Source organism: Sprattus sprattus (genome assembly GCF_963457725.1).
Source record: "Sprattus sprattus genome assembly, chromosome: 15".
Taxonomy (NCBI): Eukaryota; Metazoa; Chordata; class Actinopteri; order Clupeiformes; family Clupeidae; genus Sprattus; species Sprattus sprattus.
In genome coordinates, this window is record NC_137913.1 from 15,657,528 (window position 1) to 15,672,554 (window position 15,027).

At 45.6% G+C, this 15,027-nt stretch overlaps 1 protein-coding gene across 1 annotated transcript in view; it reads left to right on the forward strand.

Moving 5' to 3' along the window:
- Window positions 1-708: 708 nt before the first annotated feature.
- The window catches only part of aacs (acetoacetyl-CoA synthetase), a gene marked incomplete at its 5' end in the record, with an annotated part of 31,437 nt that continues 17,118 nt past the window's right edge, over window positions 709-15,027 (forward strand). The window contains 10 exons of the mRNA XM_080853045.1: window positions 709-841; window positions 1,430-1,533; window positions 2,647-2,767; window positions 4,137-4,250; window positions 8,043-8,140; window positions 9,009-9,123; window positions 9,307-9,388; window positions 9,621-9,771; window positions 11,404-11,484; window positions 12,253-12,377. Coding sequence (XP_080709171.1) covers window positions 709-841; window positions 1,430-1,533; window positions 2,647-2,767; window positions 4,137-4,250; window positions 8,043-8,140; window positions 9,009-9,123; window positions 9,307-9,388; window positions 9,621-9,771; window positions 11,404-11,484; window positions 12,253-12,377 — 1,124 coding nt within the window. The remainder of the gene's footprint in view (window positions 842-1,429; window positions 1,534-2,646; window positions 2,768-4,136; window positions 4,251-8,042; window positions 8,141-9,008; window positions 9,124-9,306; window positions 9,389-9,620; window positions 9,772-11,403; window positions 11,485-12,252; window positions 12,378-15,027) is intronic.

Here is a 15,027-nt window from a genome sequence, read left to right on the forward strand (position 1 = left end):
ATGTGAGACGACTATCTCAACAGCCAATCAAGTAGAGTACTACCGGTGGTGTGCCGTTGCCATATATCATTGCGACATGGAGTGAGAATATTCAAAAGGACAAAATAGGGCACTGAACTCGTGTCACCTTGAAGAACTCCCTTCAAATTCTTATAGTGACATACAACAACCAGAGCGTATTTGCATATCTAATAATAGGCTTCTCACATGCTATAGGCTTCTAGTAACTTGACATGTCTCGCTTTTTAAATGTCAAATTCTGTTTTGCAAATATTCCTTTTCTTTTCTGCACCAGTTTCAGATTTGTTGCATACAGTCATAATATAATGAATATGTGAGAAACAATTGGAATCTATCTACAAACTCAGTCATTAGTATAACTATTAAAACCAGCGGGAGTATTTTATAATGTTTCCTGCTAACATTTCGAAACAAATCTTATCTCAAGGGTCTACTTTGCTAAGCGGAAGATCCAGCAAGTGCTAGGTTTGATAGGAGGGAGGAGTATTTTACGACGCGCATGTCATCTGGGGGCGGAGACTGAGGGGCTGTCTAGATTACTCAGTGGCTGCAAGGAAGTGGAACATGACAGTGTGCATGACACTGTAGACTGCCGTCCCTCTGAACACGTCCGTGCTGTCTAGTGTTGTCCCCCTCACCTTACGTTATTAAGGACATTTATTGTGGTCTTGTGCGAAAGCGTTCGCAATGCCTAAAGACATCGACGGGAAGAGCATGGAAATCATGGAGTCGAAGGTGCTGTGGTACCCAGACTCCAAGAAGAACACACAGATGGACCGGTTCAGGTCTCAGGTGAATCGAGATTTCGGACTTAATCTGGGTAAGTGTGTTAGCTACTGATGTTACTGCTGCCGTTCACCACTAGGTAGCTGATAAGTGTTGGATAGCAGTCATTCATAAACATGACTTGTCTAGTAGACTCGTGTGTAGGCTACATGTAGGACCATCACATAATAAACTTTCCCGTCTCTCTTTTATGATGTAATCGCGGTCGTCAAGCGCAAGCAGCATTGTTTCAGTAAGAAGCTTTAGGAGCTCACTCTCTCCCAGATGACTGGTTCTTTCTTTTGGTTAACCAGTCAACGCATTTCAAATGGCTATTCTGTCTGTCTGTCTTTGTATGGAGGAAGTGCTTTATTAGATTGGGCTTCCTCTGAAGTGACCTGTTTGATGGAGTATGCAGCCCTGTTAGTACGTTGAGTATCATTCATAGTTTCAGGCTGTGACTAAACTCAAAACCGTATTCTCTCAAAACATATAGAACGTTTGCAGAATATGTCTGAAATTTACTATAAACGACCAAGCCACATAATATTTTTAAAAGTAGGCCTTGTTATCCCTTTAATTTAATTCATGCTCCTCAGCACTGATGTTGCTTATATGATGGTTATGTATTTTGCATTTGCAGCCAACTATGACGACCTCTATCAGTGGTCCATTCAGAACTACCCAGAGTTCTGGACAGAGGTCTGGAGGTTTTGTGGGGTGGTCAGCTCAAGCAAGTATGAAGAGGTACAGTCCCTTTCCATCTCTGAAGCAGAAATGCACCCATGTGTTCCCATGTATTCAGGATACAGAGTGTTCTCATGATAGACAGCCAAGGCAGCTTTTTGGGTGGGGGTGGGGGTGGGGGTGGAGTTGGACAATGTATAGGCCCCTCCATCCCCCTCCTCTTTCCCTGGGAAGGGACTGAATTGTTCTCTCCGCAGTCATGCATGCAATCACAGTGGGGTCCAACTGAGTTATTCCAGTGTTATCACAACATGTGCTTTCCCTCCTCCCCTTAGAACTGAAACGGCAAAAATATTAGCAGTTGTTATTATTAAATGGGCTGGTGACTGTGAGGCTGCCTCCTCTCACTTAAGGAATATAAGATACATTTTGTATCTTCCTGCAGTGCTGGTGTGGTAAGTGGTGACGTTAAGACAAGTAAATCGAGCCAGACCAGTAGAGTGAAGTAACTATGTAGTGCAGTGTAGTCACTAGGCAAGGTCACTGTGCTGCCGTTGTTATAGACTGATAGTGTTACTTTATGAATTCCAGTGAATGTGTATAAAAGATAATGTGGTCACACTTGAACAATCAATCTCTACTGACGTTTATCATTGAAAGGAGTGGTTGTGTGAGTGGACAAGTGTTTTTCTATGCAGTGATGGCAATCTGAAGTAGCTCCCATAAAGTTGTCTTGTTTACAGTCTGATATTCCTGTATGACAAAGCATATTAGACTGTAAAGAAGATTGCTTTATGGACGGTCTATTTTGCCCTTGCACAATTACAACATCCTCACATACAGTCGTGTATGATGTAGGCTAATGTTTGTTCTGCCACACCTTTGAATGAGCAGGAACTTAGCAGGAAGTTATAGAGAAATGGGCTCTGCATAGGAATTTTACTTGAAATGTTAATATGTAGGCTGCTTTAATTCTTAGTGCAGATGCTGGAGACCATTTAATGGCAGGCCAGATGTCATTTAGGCTTTCCTTACATTGTTTTCTCTATATCGATGTATATGACCTAAATCTTAAAGTCAAAGCAAAGCAAATTTTATCATTTTGGACCACATTTTGATTCTTGGATAAATGTTGATAAAATGTCCCCTCTGTGTGCCTGTGCATTTTTCCAGGTCATCGACACGTCAAAAAGGATATCTGAGGTGCCTGAGTGGTTTAAAGGCAGCCGACTGAATTACGCAGAGAACCTCCTTAAACACAAGGACCAGGACAAAGTAGCTCTATACGCCGTCAGTAAGTTAAGGTTTGCATTTGAGCAAAAGATAACTCCTCATCCAATCATGATAGTCTAAATTGTGATGGTGTCATGTGCCAAGGGGATGCCTTGGTGAAGAGAATCTCTTAAGCCAAAGGAGCTGAAATCAGTGCTCTCTGTACAGAAAGTTTAAGCTGGTTAATGTTTCTCGACCTCTATTTAATATGGTCTGATTAATTGATGATGTGAATTAACATGGTGTGGGGATGTGCTGTGAAGCAATAAACAAAAACATTTTTCATAATATCTGATACAGGATATGACTTCAGGCCTTTTATCAATATGTTGTATCAGCGCTTGGGTTGCAGATGTCCGGTAGTAAATCCTAATGAGTCATCCTATTTCAACGGTTCACCCTGTTATAATGAGAACTTTTTCCACCTGAGGACCAGGCTTACGTGTTCATATTCTTACCTCTTAGATTGCATTGTGTGTTTTCAGGTATCTGGAAAGCCTTCTTAGCTTGACATTCAAGATAATATCTGCATGGATGATGCCTCTGTTTACCTTAAGCATGCCAAGGTCCCACTTTTAAAAATAGCAACACAACCCAATCTGTCCATTGTGGCAGACGTTAAATTAAATCAATACTGTGGCCCTTTAATTTGATTTGTTGCTGCAGTGTTTAGTCTGTGACGTGCTCCTGTAATTTCTCATATCTTAATGGATGGGCTGCGCTGTCTGCCTGATGCGGTTAGGAGCTCCTCACGGCCGAGTTTAATTACGAGAGTGCCATTGATCAGGGAGGCTGTTAGACATCAGTGCTGGAGCCGAGATGGGCGGAGATGAACCGATGCCCTCTCTCCATCTTTCCTTTCCGTAAGGAATGGATGTGAGCGGTGGAGGACATGTTTGGACATTTAGTTTCCGATTTGCTAGAGGGCAGGGGGTCAAAAAAGTCATTCAGAATCTCCTACTAGAGATTTTATTTTATTTATTTATTTATTTTGCCAATGAAATTCTCGTCAAGTATGCTGAAATGCACACATAATTCAGCCAAGATATACAGTACATGTAAATACAAAGATACAAATAAATAAATAATAAAGTTGAACAAAAATAGAATAGAAAAAAGGAACTGTTGGACTTATAATAAGAAAATGTCTGTGCACAAGTTGAATGTGTCAGGTTTAGGTTGGCCATATTTAGGTTAATGTCACACATACGTAGATTTAATACCTGTCCTGTGTGAAGACAAATTGGGATTTGTTGATTTAATAACAAAACTTGTTTGGTTTTTAGCGTACATGAAAATGTCAGTTCTGTTATTAACATGAACAGCTCAGGTAACTTCTCTCATATCACTCTATATTTCCCTCCATCTCTTTCTCTCCCTCTCTTCTTTAGCGGAAGCAAGCGAAGAGATCACCAAGGTGACGTTTGGCGAACTGAGGTGTCAAGTGGCGCTGTTTGCCGCTGCCATGAGGAAGATGGGCGTGCAGACAGGCGACAGGGTCGTAGGTGAGTCTCCCGAGCGTTCTCATCGGGGTCAGGGGTCAGTGGAGATATGACAGCCACCGAGGGACGAGCTGTCTGGCGGAGAGACGTGAGGGGGTTGAGGGCGCACTGCTCTTCTCCCTGTGAAGGACTTCAGCTGGTCTGTGCTTTGGGGTATCCAGGGAAAGCCGAAACATATTTAGTGTTTCTGTCTCATCTACAGGCAGCAAGGACTGCTCTTCAGGGCAGCGCAAGGGCAGTTCATGCTATACTCAAACAGACAGCTCTGAGTCAGTCTGGAACAGTAAAGAGAAATTGTCTGAAACGCTTTGATGTAATATACTGATCATAACAGCATATATCTCTCTTTTCAATCACACAGCTCTGAGTCAGTAGCAAAAGCTGCAAAGTTGCCTTATCCTTATGTCGTTTCTAGCAGTGCTGGCTTCCTCGTGTGAAATGCCCAAATGACATCTTGGCTCCCTGATTGGTGTCAGCCGATTCCACTGGGCCCACATCTGTTCTGTGATTGGACAGGGAGGCCAGGCCCCCTCCCTACCCTGTGGCTGAAGGAATCAAACAGCGGACAGCCACTGTGTGAATGTATGGGGGCCTCAGTTGGCGTTAGGGCTCCACAGCCGCTGAATGCAGCTATTGGGTCAGAACACTGCCTGGTCTATTCAGGCATATGTTAATATGGCCTTGGCCTTTCATACATAATGTAGCCCTAAGGAACTCTCACAGAAAGCAGTTTGGCTCAAACTTTGTTTGATTTCTCTTCTTCTTGTAACTGCATGCAGGCAGATGAAGGCTGTGATTTTTGGTTTTGCCAAAGGTTGATATTTCAGCTCACCGGCCAGTGAAATGACCCTTCCGTGATCCTGAAGCAACGCGTTGATTGGCTGGGATTGTTTATGGCTCGGTCCGAGTTATTATGTTTTTTTCCGATTTACAGAGCCAGGGCTCTGTTTGACCACCGGAGGTTTTTTATATGCAAACACTGAATGGACAGTTAGAGGAGTGGGAGAGGACCAATTAGCTGAATTTGACAGTAAAAGGCAAGGAGATTATGAATACGCGAACTGCACCTTTAAGTTGTGAGTGGTTGTATTGGAGCTACAGAATCACTGTATTAGGCTCACTGTCACAATCACAGGAGGCAGAATAAGAGACGTTATAAGGGAGGAGACAAATCACCACACGGAGATGAATGGGGATTTGGTGGGGGGGGGGGGGGGGGGTTTACCCGCTATGTAAATTTGTAAATGAAAGTCCTGCCCTGTATTATAAATATCACATTGTTGGAAATGTCATAACTGATCGCTTTACCTGAACGTTCTGTTCCACTGTTACCATAGCAATAGCCGCAATGTGAAATTTGGTGCATGCGCAATGAACAAGTTGGCACAAAGAAAAGTCTGTTTTTAGCCTTTTTGGAGCTGTTGGGGTAAAGATATTCACACCGTTTATTAACTGTAGATTTAAACACAATTTCACATACTTTAAATGCCTGTTTGACCATACTATGTCCTGTAACGGATCTCTCCCCATTCATTTAAATAGAAGCCTGATCTTGTTTGCCCAAAATAGCTGCTCGGAGGCGTGCCAAGATGGCTGTCGAGTGGCTAGACTTGCCCAAAAGGACTTTGGCCGTATTCTTCTTTGCATCACAACATTGTGTGGTGAATGGAGAGTCCTTAGTTGAAAGTCATTGGGTGGGGCTGGGAGACTGCGTCTGGACCTGAGTGACTCATAGGGACTGGTCATGGGCACGAGGATTTTTATTGGCCACTCACCCTTTCAGTATCTGGGTGCGCACTGTGTCAGAGAGAAAGACGAAGAGAGACAGAAGTAGAAAGTGAGAGGGATTAAAGGAGAGAGTTTGAAAGGAATTGTTCTTTTACAAATAATTGTTTGCATTTGTATACATATCTTTCTTTTTTTCCCTCAGTGCTGGTCATTTGTCCTTTCTTTCTACCTTTCTTTCTGTCTCCTTTGCATGTGAGTTATGCCTTATTTCTGTAACCAGACATTTAAACTGATTGAAAACGGACGTTCCTGCTTTTGAAGCCTCATTTCTGAGGTGTATTGATGTTTAGAGATCCAATGCTTACCTATTAAAACACCTCATTTCCTGGAGATGGAAGGCGTCGTCATGAAGCCAAAGGAGTCGTGCTGGCAATGTGTCAATTTTAGACGTCCCAGTGCTAGCAGAACAATACATCAGTCCGGATTTACGTTATGTCGCAGGGATCCATAAATTGGGCAGTTCCTCTCCCTGTGTGTGTGTGTGTGTGTGTGTGTGTGTGTGTGTGTGTGTGTGTGTGTGTGTGTGTGTGTGTGTGTGTGTGTGTGTGTGTGTGTGTGTGTGTGTGTGTGTGTGTGTGTGTGTGTGTGTGTGTGTGTGTGTGTGTGTGTGTGTGTGTGTGTGTGTGTGTGTGTGTGTGTGTGTGTGTGTGTGTGTGGATTGAATTGACTGCGAGTAAGAAGAGAGTGGAAGGAGATATTGGAAGTGGGATCCACTGCTGTGTGGCCTCGCTCTGGTGCTTGATTAAGTGTGATCTGTCCCCAAGGGGAGGCGGAGAATATATAGCCACTTTAAAGATTAAGAACGTCCAGCTTTATGAATGCAGCTGAGCCGGCTAATGGAAGTCGGCCATTACGGTTCTGGCACCACTGTGGTTTCCGTCTGCCCTGTTGAACAGAATGTAGCGGTTATAAGAAGGTGACCTACAGATGATTCATTTTACCACGTTGGCTTGTTTCCCACCAAAGAACATATATTGGTTTCAAGGATGTTGCAAGTTAAGGCCAAAAACCATACTGGAGAGGAGAAAGAATACTGCAATCAGCCAAAGGAAACCATCCCCCTCACCACACAGTATCTAAATGATACTGCTAAAATATTAACACACAAAAAAATTGTGTCAAGATAACAAAAGAAGCACACTAGACATATCATTCCTAGTTTGTGCCATGGCCTAATCTTGTTTAGTTGTTATCAAGTGTCCTTCATATCCAGTTTTCTTCCTTACTCATCTTGAATGTCATCATCATCATCATAGTAATACAGTCATTCTTGTAGAATACGGTCCTTTTCAAGGTGAGGAACAAACCACTTATAGTTGGAGTAGTACTGATTATTGCAGTCATTGCTGCCTTATATCTATGCTGTCAGCACCCGTTGTGCTAAGTAGGACCACACCCTATTGGAAATGCATGCTGAAGAGATGCTGTTAAGTTCATTTATGGATTGAGTCATTCAAGGACATACAGGGTTTGTCCTTCTGTGTTTGTTTCTGAACCTGTTAGGAGATTACCAGGTCACTGGGTCACTGGGTCACAGGACGGCCTAGCCTTAGCTGCCTTGTCTTAGGCAGGCAGGGTACACACACACACACACGCACACACGCACACAGGCACACGCGCGCACACACACACACACACACACACACACACACACACACACACACACACACACATACATATGTCTGTTACAATGAATACATACATATTGTAGAAATACTTTTGATGTTTATAACCAGGGTGATATGTGCACACAGAAACACACATTGGCACATGAATCCATTTGCACTCAGAACAGTGTCAACTGTCTTCCCTCCCTCCAAGATCTATCTGAGAGCCACAGTTGGACGTTTGCGCTTAATTATTGCCATATATTATCTTAAAAACTGTCCTTCCTCTCTCTCCCTCTTTCTCACTCACTCTCTCACCCCTTTCCCTCCCTCCCTGTCGATTTCTCTCTCTTTCTCCCTCTCTTTCCTCCATCTATCTTGGTCTCTGTCCCTCCTCCAGGGTACCTGCCTAATGGAGTTCATGCAGTGGAGGCCATGCTTGCTGCAGCCAGTATAGGAGCCATCTGGAGCTCCACGTCCCCAGACTTTGGAGTGAACGTAAGGACTGAGGGTCAGCCGTGGGTGGGAGAGGGTAGGAGGGTCGTCAGGAGCTATGGGGTCAGGAAGTGTACACATTCCCATAAGCTCCCACGTACGCCTCATACTAATTACATAATAAAGGTGCTTTAGATGGCTATAGGGACAGAGACACCAGTGCTGGTATATGCACGAATGCTGGTGTGTGTACATGTAGACACAGACAAAATGCATACATTAATTAACACACAGACACACACACACACACACACACACACACACACACACACACACACAATCTCCCTTTCATAGATGAACATGCAGTATATGAGCTACTATCCATCGGCCCACAATTTTATGCATGAGAACACGTGGTGTGTAGATGCTTTCAGAAAAAACGCTCTTGTCCTCTCACACGCTCAACACACACACACACACACACACACTCACACACACACACACACATACACACGCACACACAGATGCATGCATGTCTACACAAGCACAGGATCCAAGTCTATATAGAAAGACCCCTGAGGGGCTTTAGCTGCTCTGTAAATAGGGCAGCCTGCATTGTTACCTATTCTCGCATGAGTGGCCATCCAGGCCTAGTGTGAACACAGCTTATACTGCCACCCTGTGGACAAATTGGAGAACTGATTCAGACAAAATAAATCCATTTTGGGGTGAGGACTTACTGTGTTGTTGACAGGTTTGATTTGAATTAGGAACAGCTGTGCACTTTTGTATGTGCATTGATGTGCTAGTGAGGATATAGTAACTTTATTTATTTATGTATGTGTGTGTGTGTGTGTGTGTGTGTGTGTGTGGTATATGTGTATACATCATGTCTGCTCCTAACCAAGTTCCTACTTCTGTCTCCTTATAGGGCGTGTTGGACCGCTTCTCCCAAATCCAGCCCAAACTCATCTTCTCAGTGCCAGCTGTCAGATACAATAGCAAAGTCCACGACCACATGGAGAAACTCAACAGTGTAGTCAAAGGTACAGCATAGAGCTTGGTGCACGGGCACAATAGATATAACCCAGAGAGACTAAAATACAGTACAGCATGCGTTAATGTTCCATTCTCACGACTGCTACAAGACTACAGCTGACCTTATAATCACACTGAGTGGTGTAGATACTATTTCTTTCATTTTTTAATTTGTGTGTTTCTTTTCTCAGGTCTCCCAGATTTGGAGAAGGTTGTGATTATTCCTTATGTCCTCTCTAGACAGGAAGTCGATCTGTCCAGAACCCCAAACAGGTGACCAACGTACACATAAGCATTTGTCTGTGTCTGTGTGTGTGTGTGTGTGTGTGTGTGTGTGTGTGTGTGTGTGTGTGTGTGTGTGTGTGTGTGTGTGTGTGTGTGTGTGTGTGTGTGTGTGTGTGTGTGTGTGTTATTTGGAGTGGTGTGTGTAATCGACAACTGATGCGTCTCTCTCTCTCTCTCTCTTACTCTTTCTCTCTCTCTCTCTCTCTCTCTCTCTCTTCAGTGTGTTCCTAGAGGACTTCCTGGCCACGGGGATGGAGGGCGACCACTACCCTCAGCTGGAGTTTGAGCAGCTGCCCTTCTCTCACCCTCTGTTCATCATGTACTCCTCAGGGACCACCGGCGCCCCCAAGTGTATGGTGCACTCCGCTGGGGTAAGAGCCACTGCCTGCCCCGGCCTCCCAGTCTGCCCTCTGCCCCGTCTCTGCCACCATCTGACACACACACACGTCAGCTTCACACAGCTCCCTGAGATTAGTTCTCCTTTCTTCATCTTATCAATCAATCCTACCAGTCCTACCATCAATCCATGTGGACGGTTACAGTCATGTTATTTGTCTTATAGATGTTGTTCTCTGAATATATTTTATTTGATAAGAGAAATGATGAGAGACAGGTAATTGATACACTGCTTTCTCCTCATACTTTTGACCGAGCATGGTGCTGTGGAACACTGTCACTGGAGTATATAGGAGGATGCGTGAGCCTACCCCACAAGAGATGCACAGTGGCAGGCAGATTCACTCCCCTAGATTCACTCAGACACACTCCCCCTCAGGAACATACATGTGCACACACACACACAAACACATACACACACAAACACACACACACACACACAGTTGAATTGTGTCCATACGGTGTCAGATACGTTGCTCCGCACGCAGGGTGACTGCCACCTTTATCCACCAGATGGCAGTCAGAGACAGCAGCTAGAAGTGGCACTCGTGTCAGGGCCCACATGCTGCACATCTGTACCATCACAAACAAATGCAGAATCTCAGGTCTTACTTTTGAGAGACACTGCCTTTTCTTCTTCTTTTCAGAAGGAGCTTGCACCAGGCGGTCAAAAGCCTGTGTACAACAGAAATATTGGAAATATTTGGAAAACACTGTGTTTTTTCGTGCTGACATCCCCGAGTTGCACTTGCCCCACAGAAAACCCTCCTCAGCTTTGTGTTTGCAGAAGCAGGGGTTGGTTGGGGGAATGTGTGCTTGTTCTGGGGTCGTTTATTTTGAGGCTACTCCTCTTTCTAAACAGACATCCTGGATGTCACCCATTCTCCATCCTCCACACTCCCCCCCCCCCCCCCCCCCCCCCCCCATCTCTCTCCTTCTGCTGGAGGATAATTAGACACTTGTGAGAATGTGCGGAGGAGCATCCGTTCAGCCCGGGCCTGCGCCTGCTCCTGTGCCCGCACCCACCAGGCGACGCTAGCAATTAAAGCTAACGCCTTGCACCTTGTTAAACTCATTTTAGAGGCGCCTACTGTCAGAATGAAGAGGACTGCTGGGCGAAGAAAAGGAGTGTGAGAAAGGGGGGGATACCATGATGACATTTAACATTTTTTTTCTTCTTTCTTCAACTGAAGGCAGCTGACTTCCTCTCAGGCTGCCTTCATCCCGTAATTAGCTCCATGCCGAGAGGAGCCGGGTATATCCGTGTCACTCAACGGCAGATTAATACGGCACTCGCCACCGCACGCTTAACCCCGCATTCTTTTCACCACGTAAGGTTGTTTATGCACTCGCTGCAGCCTTCAAAGGCACCCTGGGAAGAGATGACACAGGATTGCGGTTCATCTTGTGTGCCAAGAAAAAGGACCTTGTGGGAGAGATGATGGTGTCTCGATAAGGGGCTGCTCCAAAGTCTCTCCTCTTCCAGGGGAGATGTAGAAAGGAGATGGGTCACAAAGCTTCTTGTGGGGGTTTTCTGTGACCATTCTTCTGTGGTTTTCTTCCTCTAATGATCTCTCTCTCTCTCTCTTTCTTTGTGTGTGATGCAGGGGACCCTTATTCAACACTTGAAGGAGCATGTACTCCATGGCAACATGACCAGCAGTGACATCATCATCTACTACACTACGGTATGCCACCTGTCATTCTCACACACTCTCTCTCTCTCTTTCTCTTTCGTCCCCCACCTCTCCCCTTAACTGTAATTTTCCCTCAGTCGCAGTAAGACTGAGTGTGGGAGTGCATGGAGGCGACCCTCAACCAGCCAATTATTTTTGGCACCCTGGGATGCTATTTTTAAAGCTGAAATCCATTTTATAATGGCTTTTGTGTGCTCTTGTTTTGAAATGCAATTGAATGTTTGTTTTGACCTGCTAAATATAATCTCCCCTATAGCGTGCCTTTTTTTTTTCAAAACGGTCAGCATTTGAAAAGGTCGTTTCAAAAGAAGTCAGTCCAGTCCTCAGACAGTGTGGGGAAATGACAGGGCGAGTAGGAGGCCGTCATTTCCAGCATCTCCCACTGAGCAATGCCTCCATATTTATGCAGCTTGTGTGTCTGTATTTAGGCAATGAGGCCAGTGAGACCGGGCTATATCGCCAGTCAAAGCCCAGTTATAATGCATTTTAAAACCCACCATGAGTTGAACTTTTCAATTTGTACTAAATACAATTTGCACTACACCTCTTTGTAAGCAATTAACCGACTATAAATATATTTCAAAGTTCAAATTCTATATGAATGTATATCTCACTCAACATGTAAACAATCAGATTGCTGACTGTGAGAGGGAAGTGCTCGTGCAGTCGGTGCTGTCTGTGGGAAATCTTTTGACGGCGGGATGTTGCGGTGCTTGAAGTGTGTTGAAACCGTGTCGTCTTTCTGCCTTCTCTCTCCAGACGGGCTGGATGATGTGGAACTGGCTGGTGTCGTCGCTGGCCGTGGGGGCCTCAGTGGTGCTCTACGACGGCTCACCTCTGGTGCCCACCCCCAACGTGCTGTGGGACCTGGTGGACGAGCTCGGGTAAGTGGACAAGGGCTGGAGGAATGGAAGGAAGAAAAGGTTGAGGGCTATGAAGGAGGGATGAACTGAAGTTTAAAAGTGCAGTGCTCGATTGTGACCATCATCGTAGATCCCTACATGTGGCACCAGTAGCGCTGCAGTTTAACTCATCTCTTGCCGAAAAGCTGGGCTGGCTTGTGTCACCATAACATTAGTGGGTGTAATGTGTAGGCCATCTGGAGAGATAGGAGGGCCCTATGCAGCACCTGGCGTGGGATGGCACTGGGGTGAGGGGGCACTAGGGTGAAGGGCCATGGTGCAACATGGGAGAAGAGAGTCAGAGGAGGTGAGGTGAGGGTGGGGGGTGGTCTTGATCTGATCAAAGCCGAGGAGGAGGACAGGAAGTCACTTGCCCCGGGTCCGCCGCAGGACGTCACTAACGTCTCGTTTGCATGAGGTGTGACAGACCCTTACAAAAACATCCGCCGTGACATTTGTATGAGTGACAGCGGTGTTGACAAGTCCGAGTGAGTGAGTTCTCGTGTGTGTGTGTTTAAAAGAAACACACACTCTTTGATCATTATTTGGTCCTTCCATGACCTGGGGGGCAAACATTTGCATGGGATTGATCTGTCCCTTCGAAAAGAGGGAAAATTGCCTCTGGATGCTGCTGTGTGCTGGCTTCTGGGAGACACCTAGCTCTGAGTTCACATACACAGAGGTTGGTGTCCTTCCTCTCAAACTGTGCAGTTTTATGGGGTGTGTGTGTGAGTGTCTTCAGCTTATTTAGATGAGCATGTTTGTGTGTGTGTGAGTGTGTGTGTGTGTGTGTGTGTGCACCCACTTTGCACAGTGTGTGTACATTCTCCACAGCCCCAGATATAAAAGCTCTCTGCATTCTTCGTTCCCATTGTGTTCCTCTGTGCCGTTTCCTTTAAAGGGGATAAAATAGACAGACATTGTTATAGCTCCCTCAGAAGGCAACACAAAGACACACACACACACACACACACACACACACACACACACACTGAGGAGAAGAGAGGCCCCCTCTCAGCACATAAATGCATCTCAACGCCCCACAGAACTGGTTTAAGCTGGTGCAGCCTCCTCCGACAGCCTCACCTGTAATATGTATTATCTCAAACCACAGACTCCACCGTGACCACAGCATCACCCACTGCAGAGGATCCGCACCACAGCCACAGGCTGCCTTCTCTCCATCACCTCCGTACCCACCTTAAACTGCACACCCTTGCCTTGCCTTGCAACTGTGTTAGGTCTCTGTTGTTGTTTTTCTTCTCTTTTTTTTTTTCATTATTTTTCTTTTTTTTATGGAGACTCTTTTTTACATGTGTGATTGACGGGCAACTTTGCAGTTTTTTTTTCCCCTCCTCACCACTCCAGTAGTTTGAATGAAATGTCTTTGTGACGGGTGTCAAAGAGGATGGCGTTGCCACGGTTACGTCAGTGCCTGTCATTAGGCGGGCTGAGTTTTCGAGAGGCAAACTTGTGCAGGTCTGAGTGTCCGCCTTCTGGTTTTGCATTCTGGCCTGTTGGTTCTGTTTGACCACAGGTGAGATAATTGCCATGGCCAGTTGTACAGAACCACACTGTTACAAACTGTTATGGTTACGGTTCATTGTTCTTACCATTGCTGGTGCTGCTAAATAGAGAGTATGAACAAATATGAACAGTGTGTTTTAGCTAAGTAACTCCACAGCGATTGCCCAGTTATATTGGGTCAGTGACCTTAGACGTCTGGCGGTATGAAAAGCCGTGCACTGGACCGGTTCTGCTTCATGGAGTACGGCTGTTTAACCACGCTGGGGCGATGGTAGCTTGGAATCGTTTCAAAATAAACAGGGTGGATATACCAGAGTAACAGTGACTCTCTGTGCTCAAGGCGGTTCGACCCAAGAGAGGGGAAAAAGGGCCTTGTGACTTCTTAGTTGTGGTTAAACTTGGACTATGGACTAATCTAACCACATTTATTCCGAGGGCAGTATGGGTGGCAAATCACGGTCCATTGACAAGAGCGGGAGGGGGTAGAAGAGTAGCAAAGGTGTCGCTATGAATAAACCATGGCGGTGGTCCACTGTGACAGCATGTTTAATCAGACAGACAAGGGACCTGGTTGCGGCGTCCCTTTTGATCCAGCAGCGGCCCCATTGCGATGATGTTCAATTTTAAAATGCGGTCAATATTCAATTGAGCTCCTCTTGTAGTCTACATGCAGATGGTGTATTGGGGACTGGGGATGCGTGTGGAACTGCATTGGGGAGCTGGGAGCTGCGGGTGGTGGTGCGTGGATGTCTTGTCATGGTCCATCAGGTCTCTATTGTTTCCCCAGGAGATGAGTTGGTGTTGGGAGAATTAAGTTGTGTGTTTCCCCTTTACACTCCGTGTTGAGGTGTGAGTAGAGTGCCAACACACCACCTGCCAGCCCTCCTGCTGCACATAAATACACACACACACACACACACACACACACACACACACACACACACTCACCTTATCCTCCGAGTTGTCCTTTTACTTGTTCCGAATTCCGAGATGTCTCGAATGCACCATAACATATGCATCGGAACTGAACAGTCAACTGAACTTAGTGTCTGCAGGCACTTGCAAGCCATGCACATTTATAGCAATGTTTAGACTCAGGTGTGCA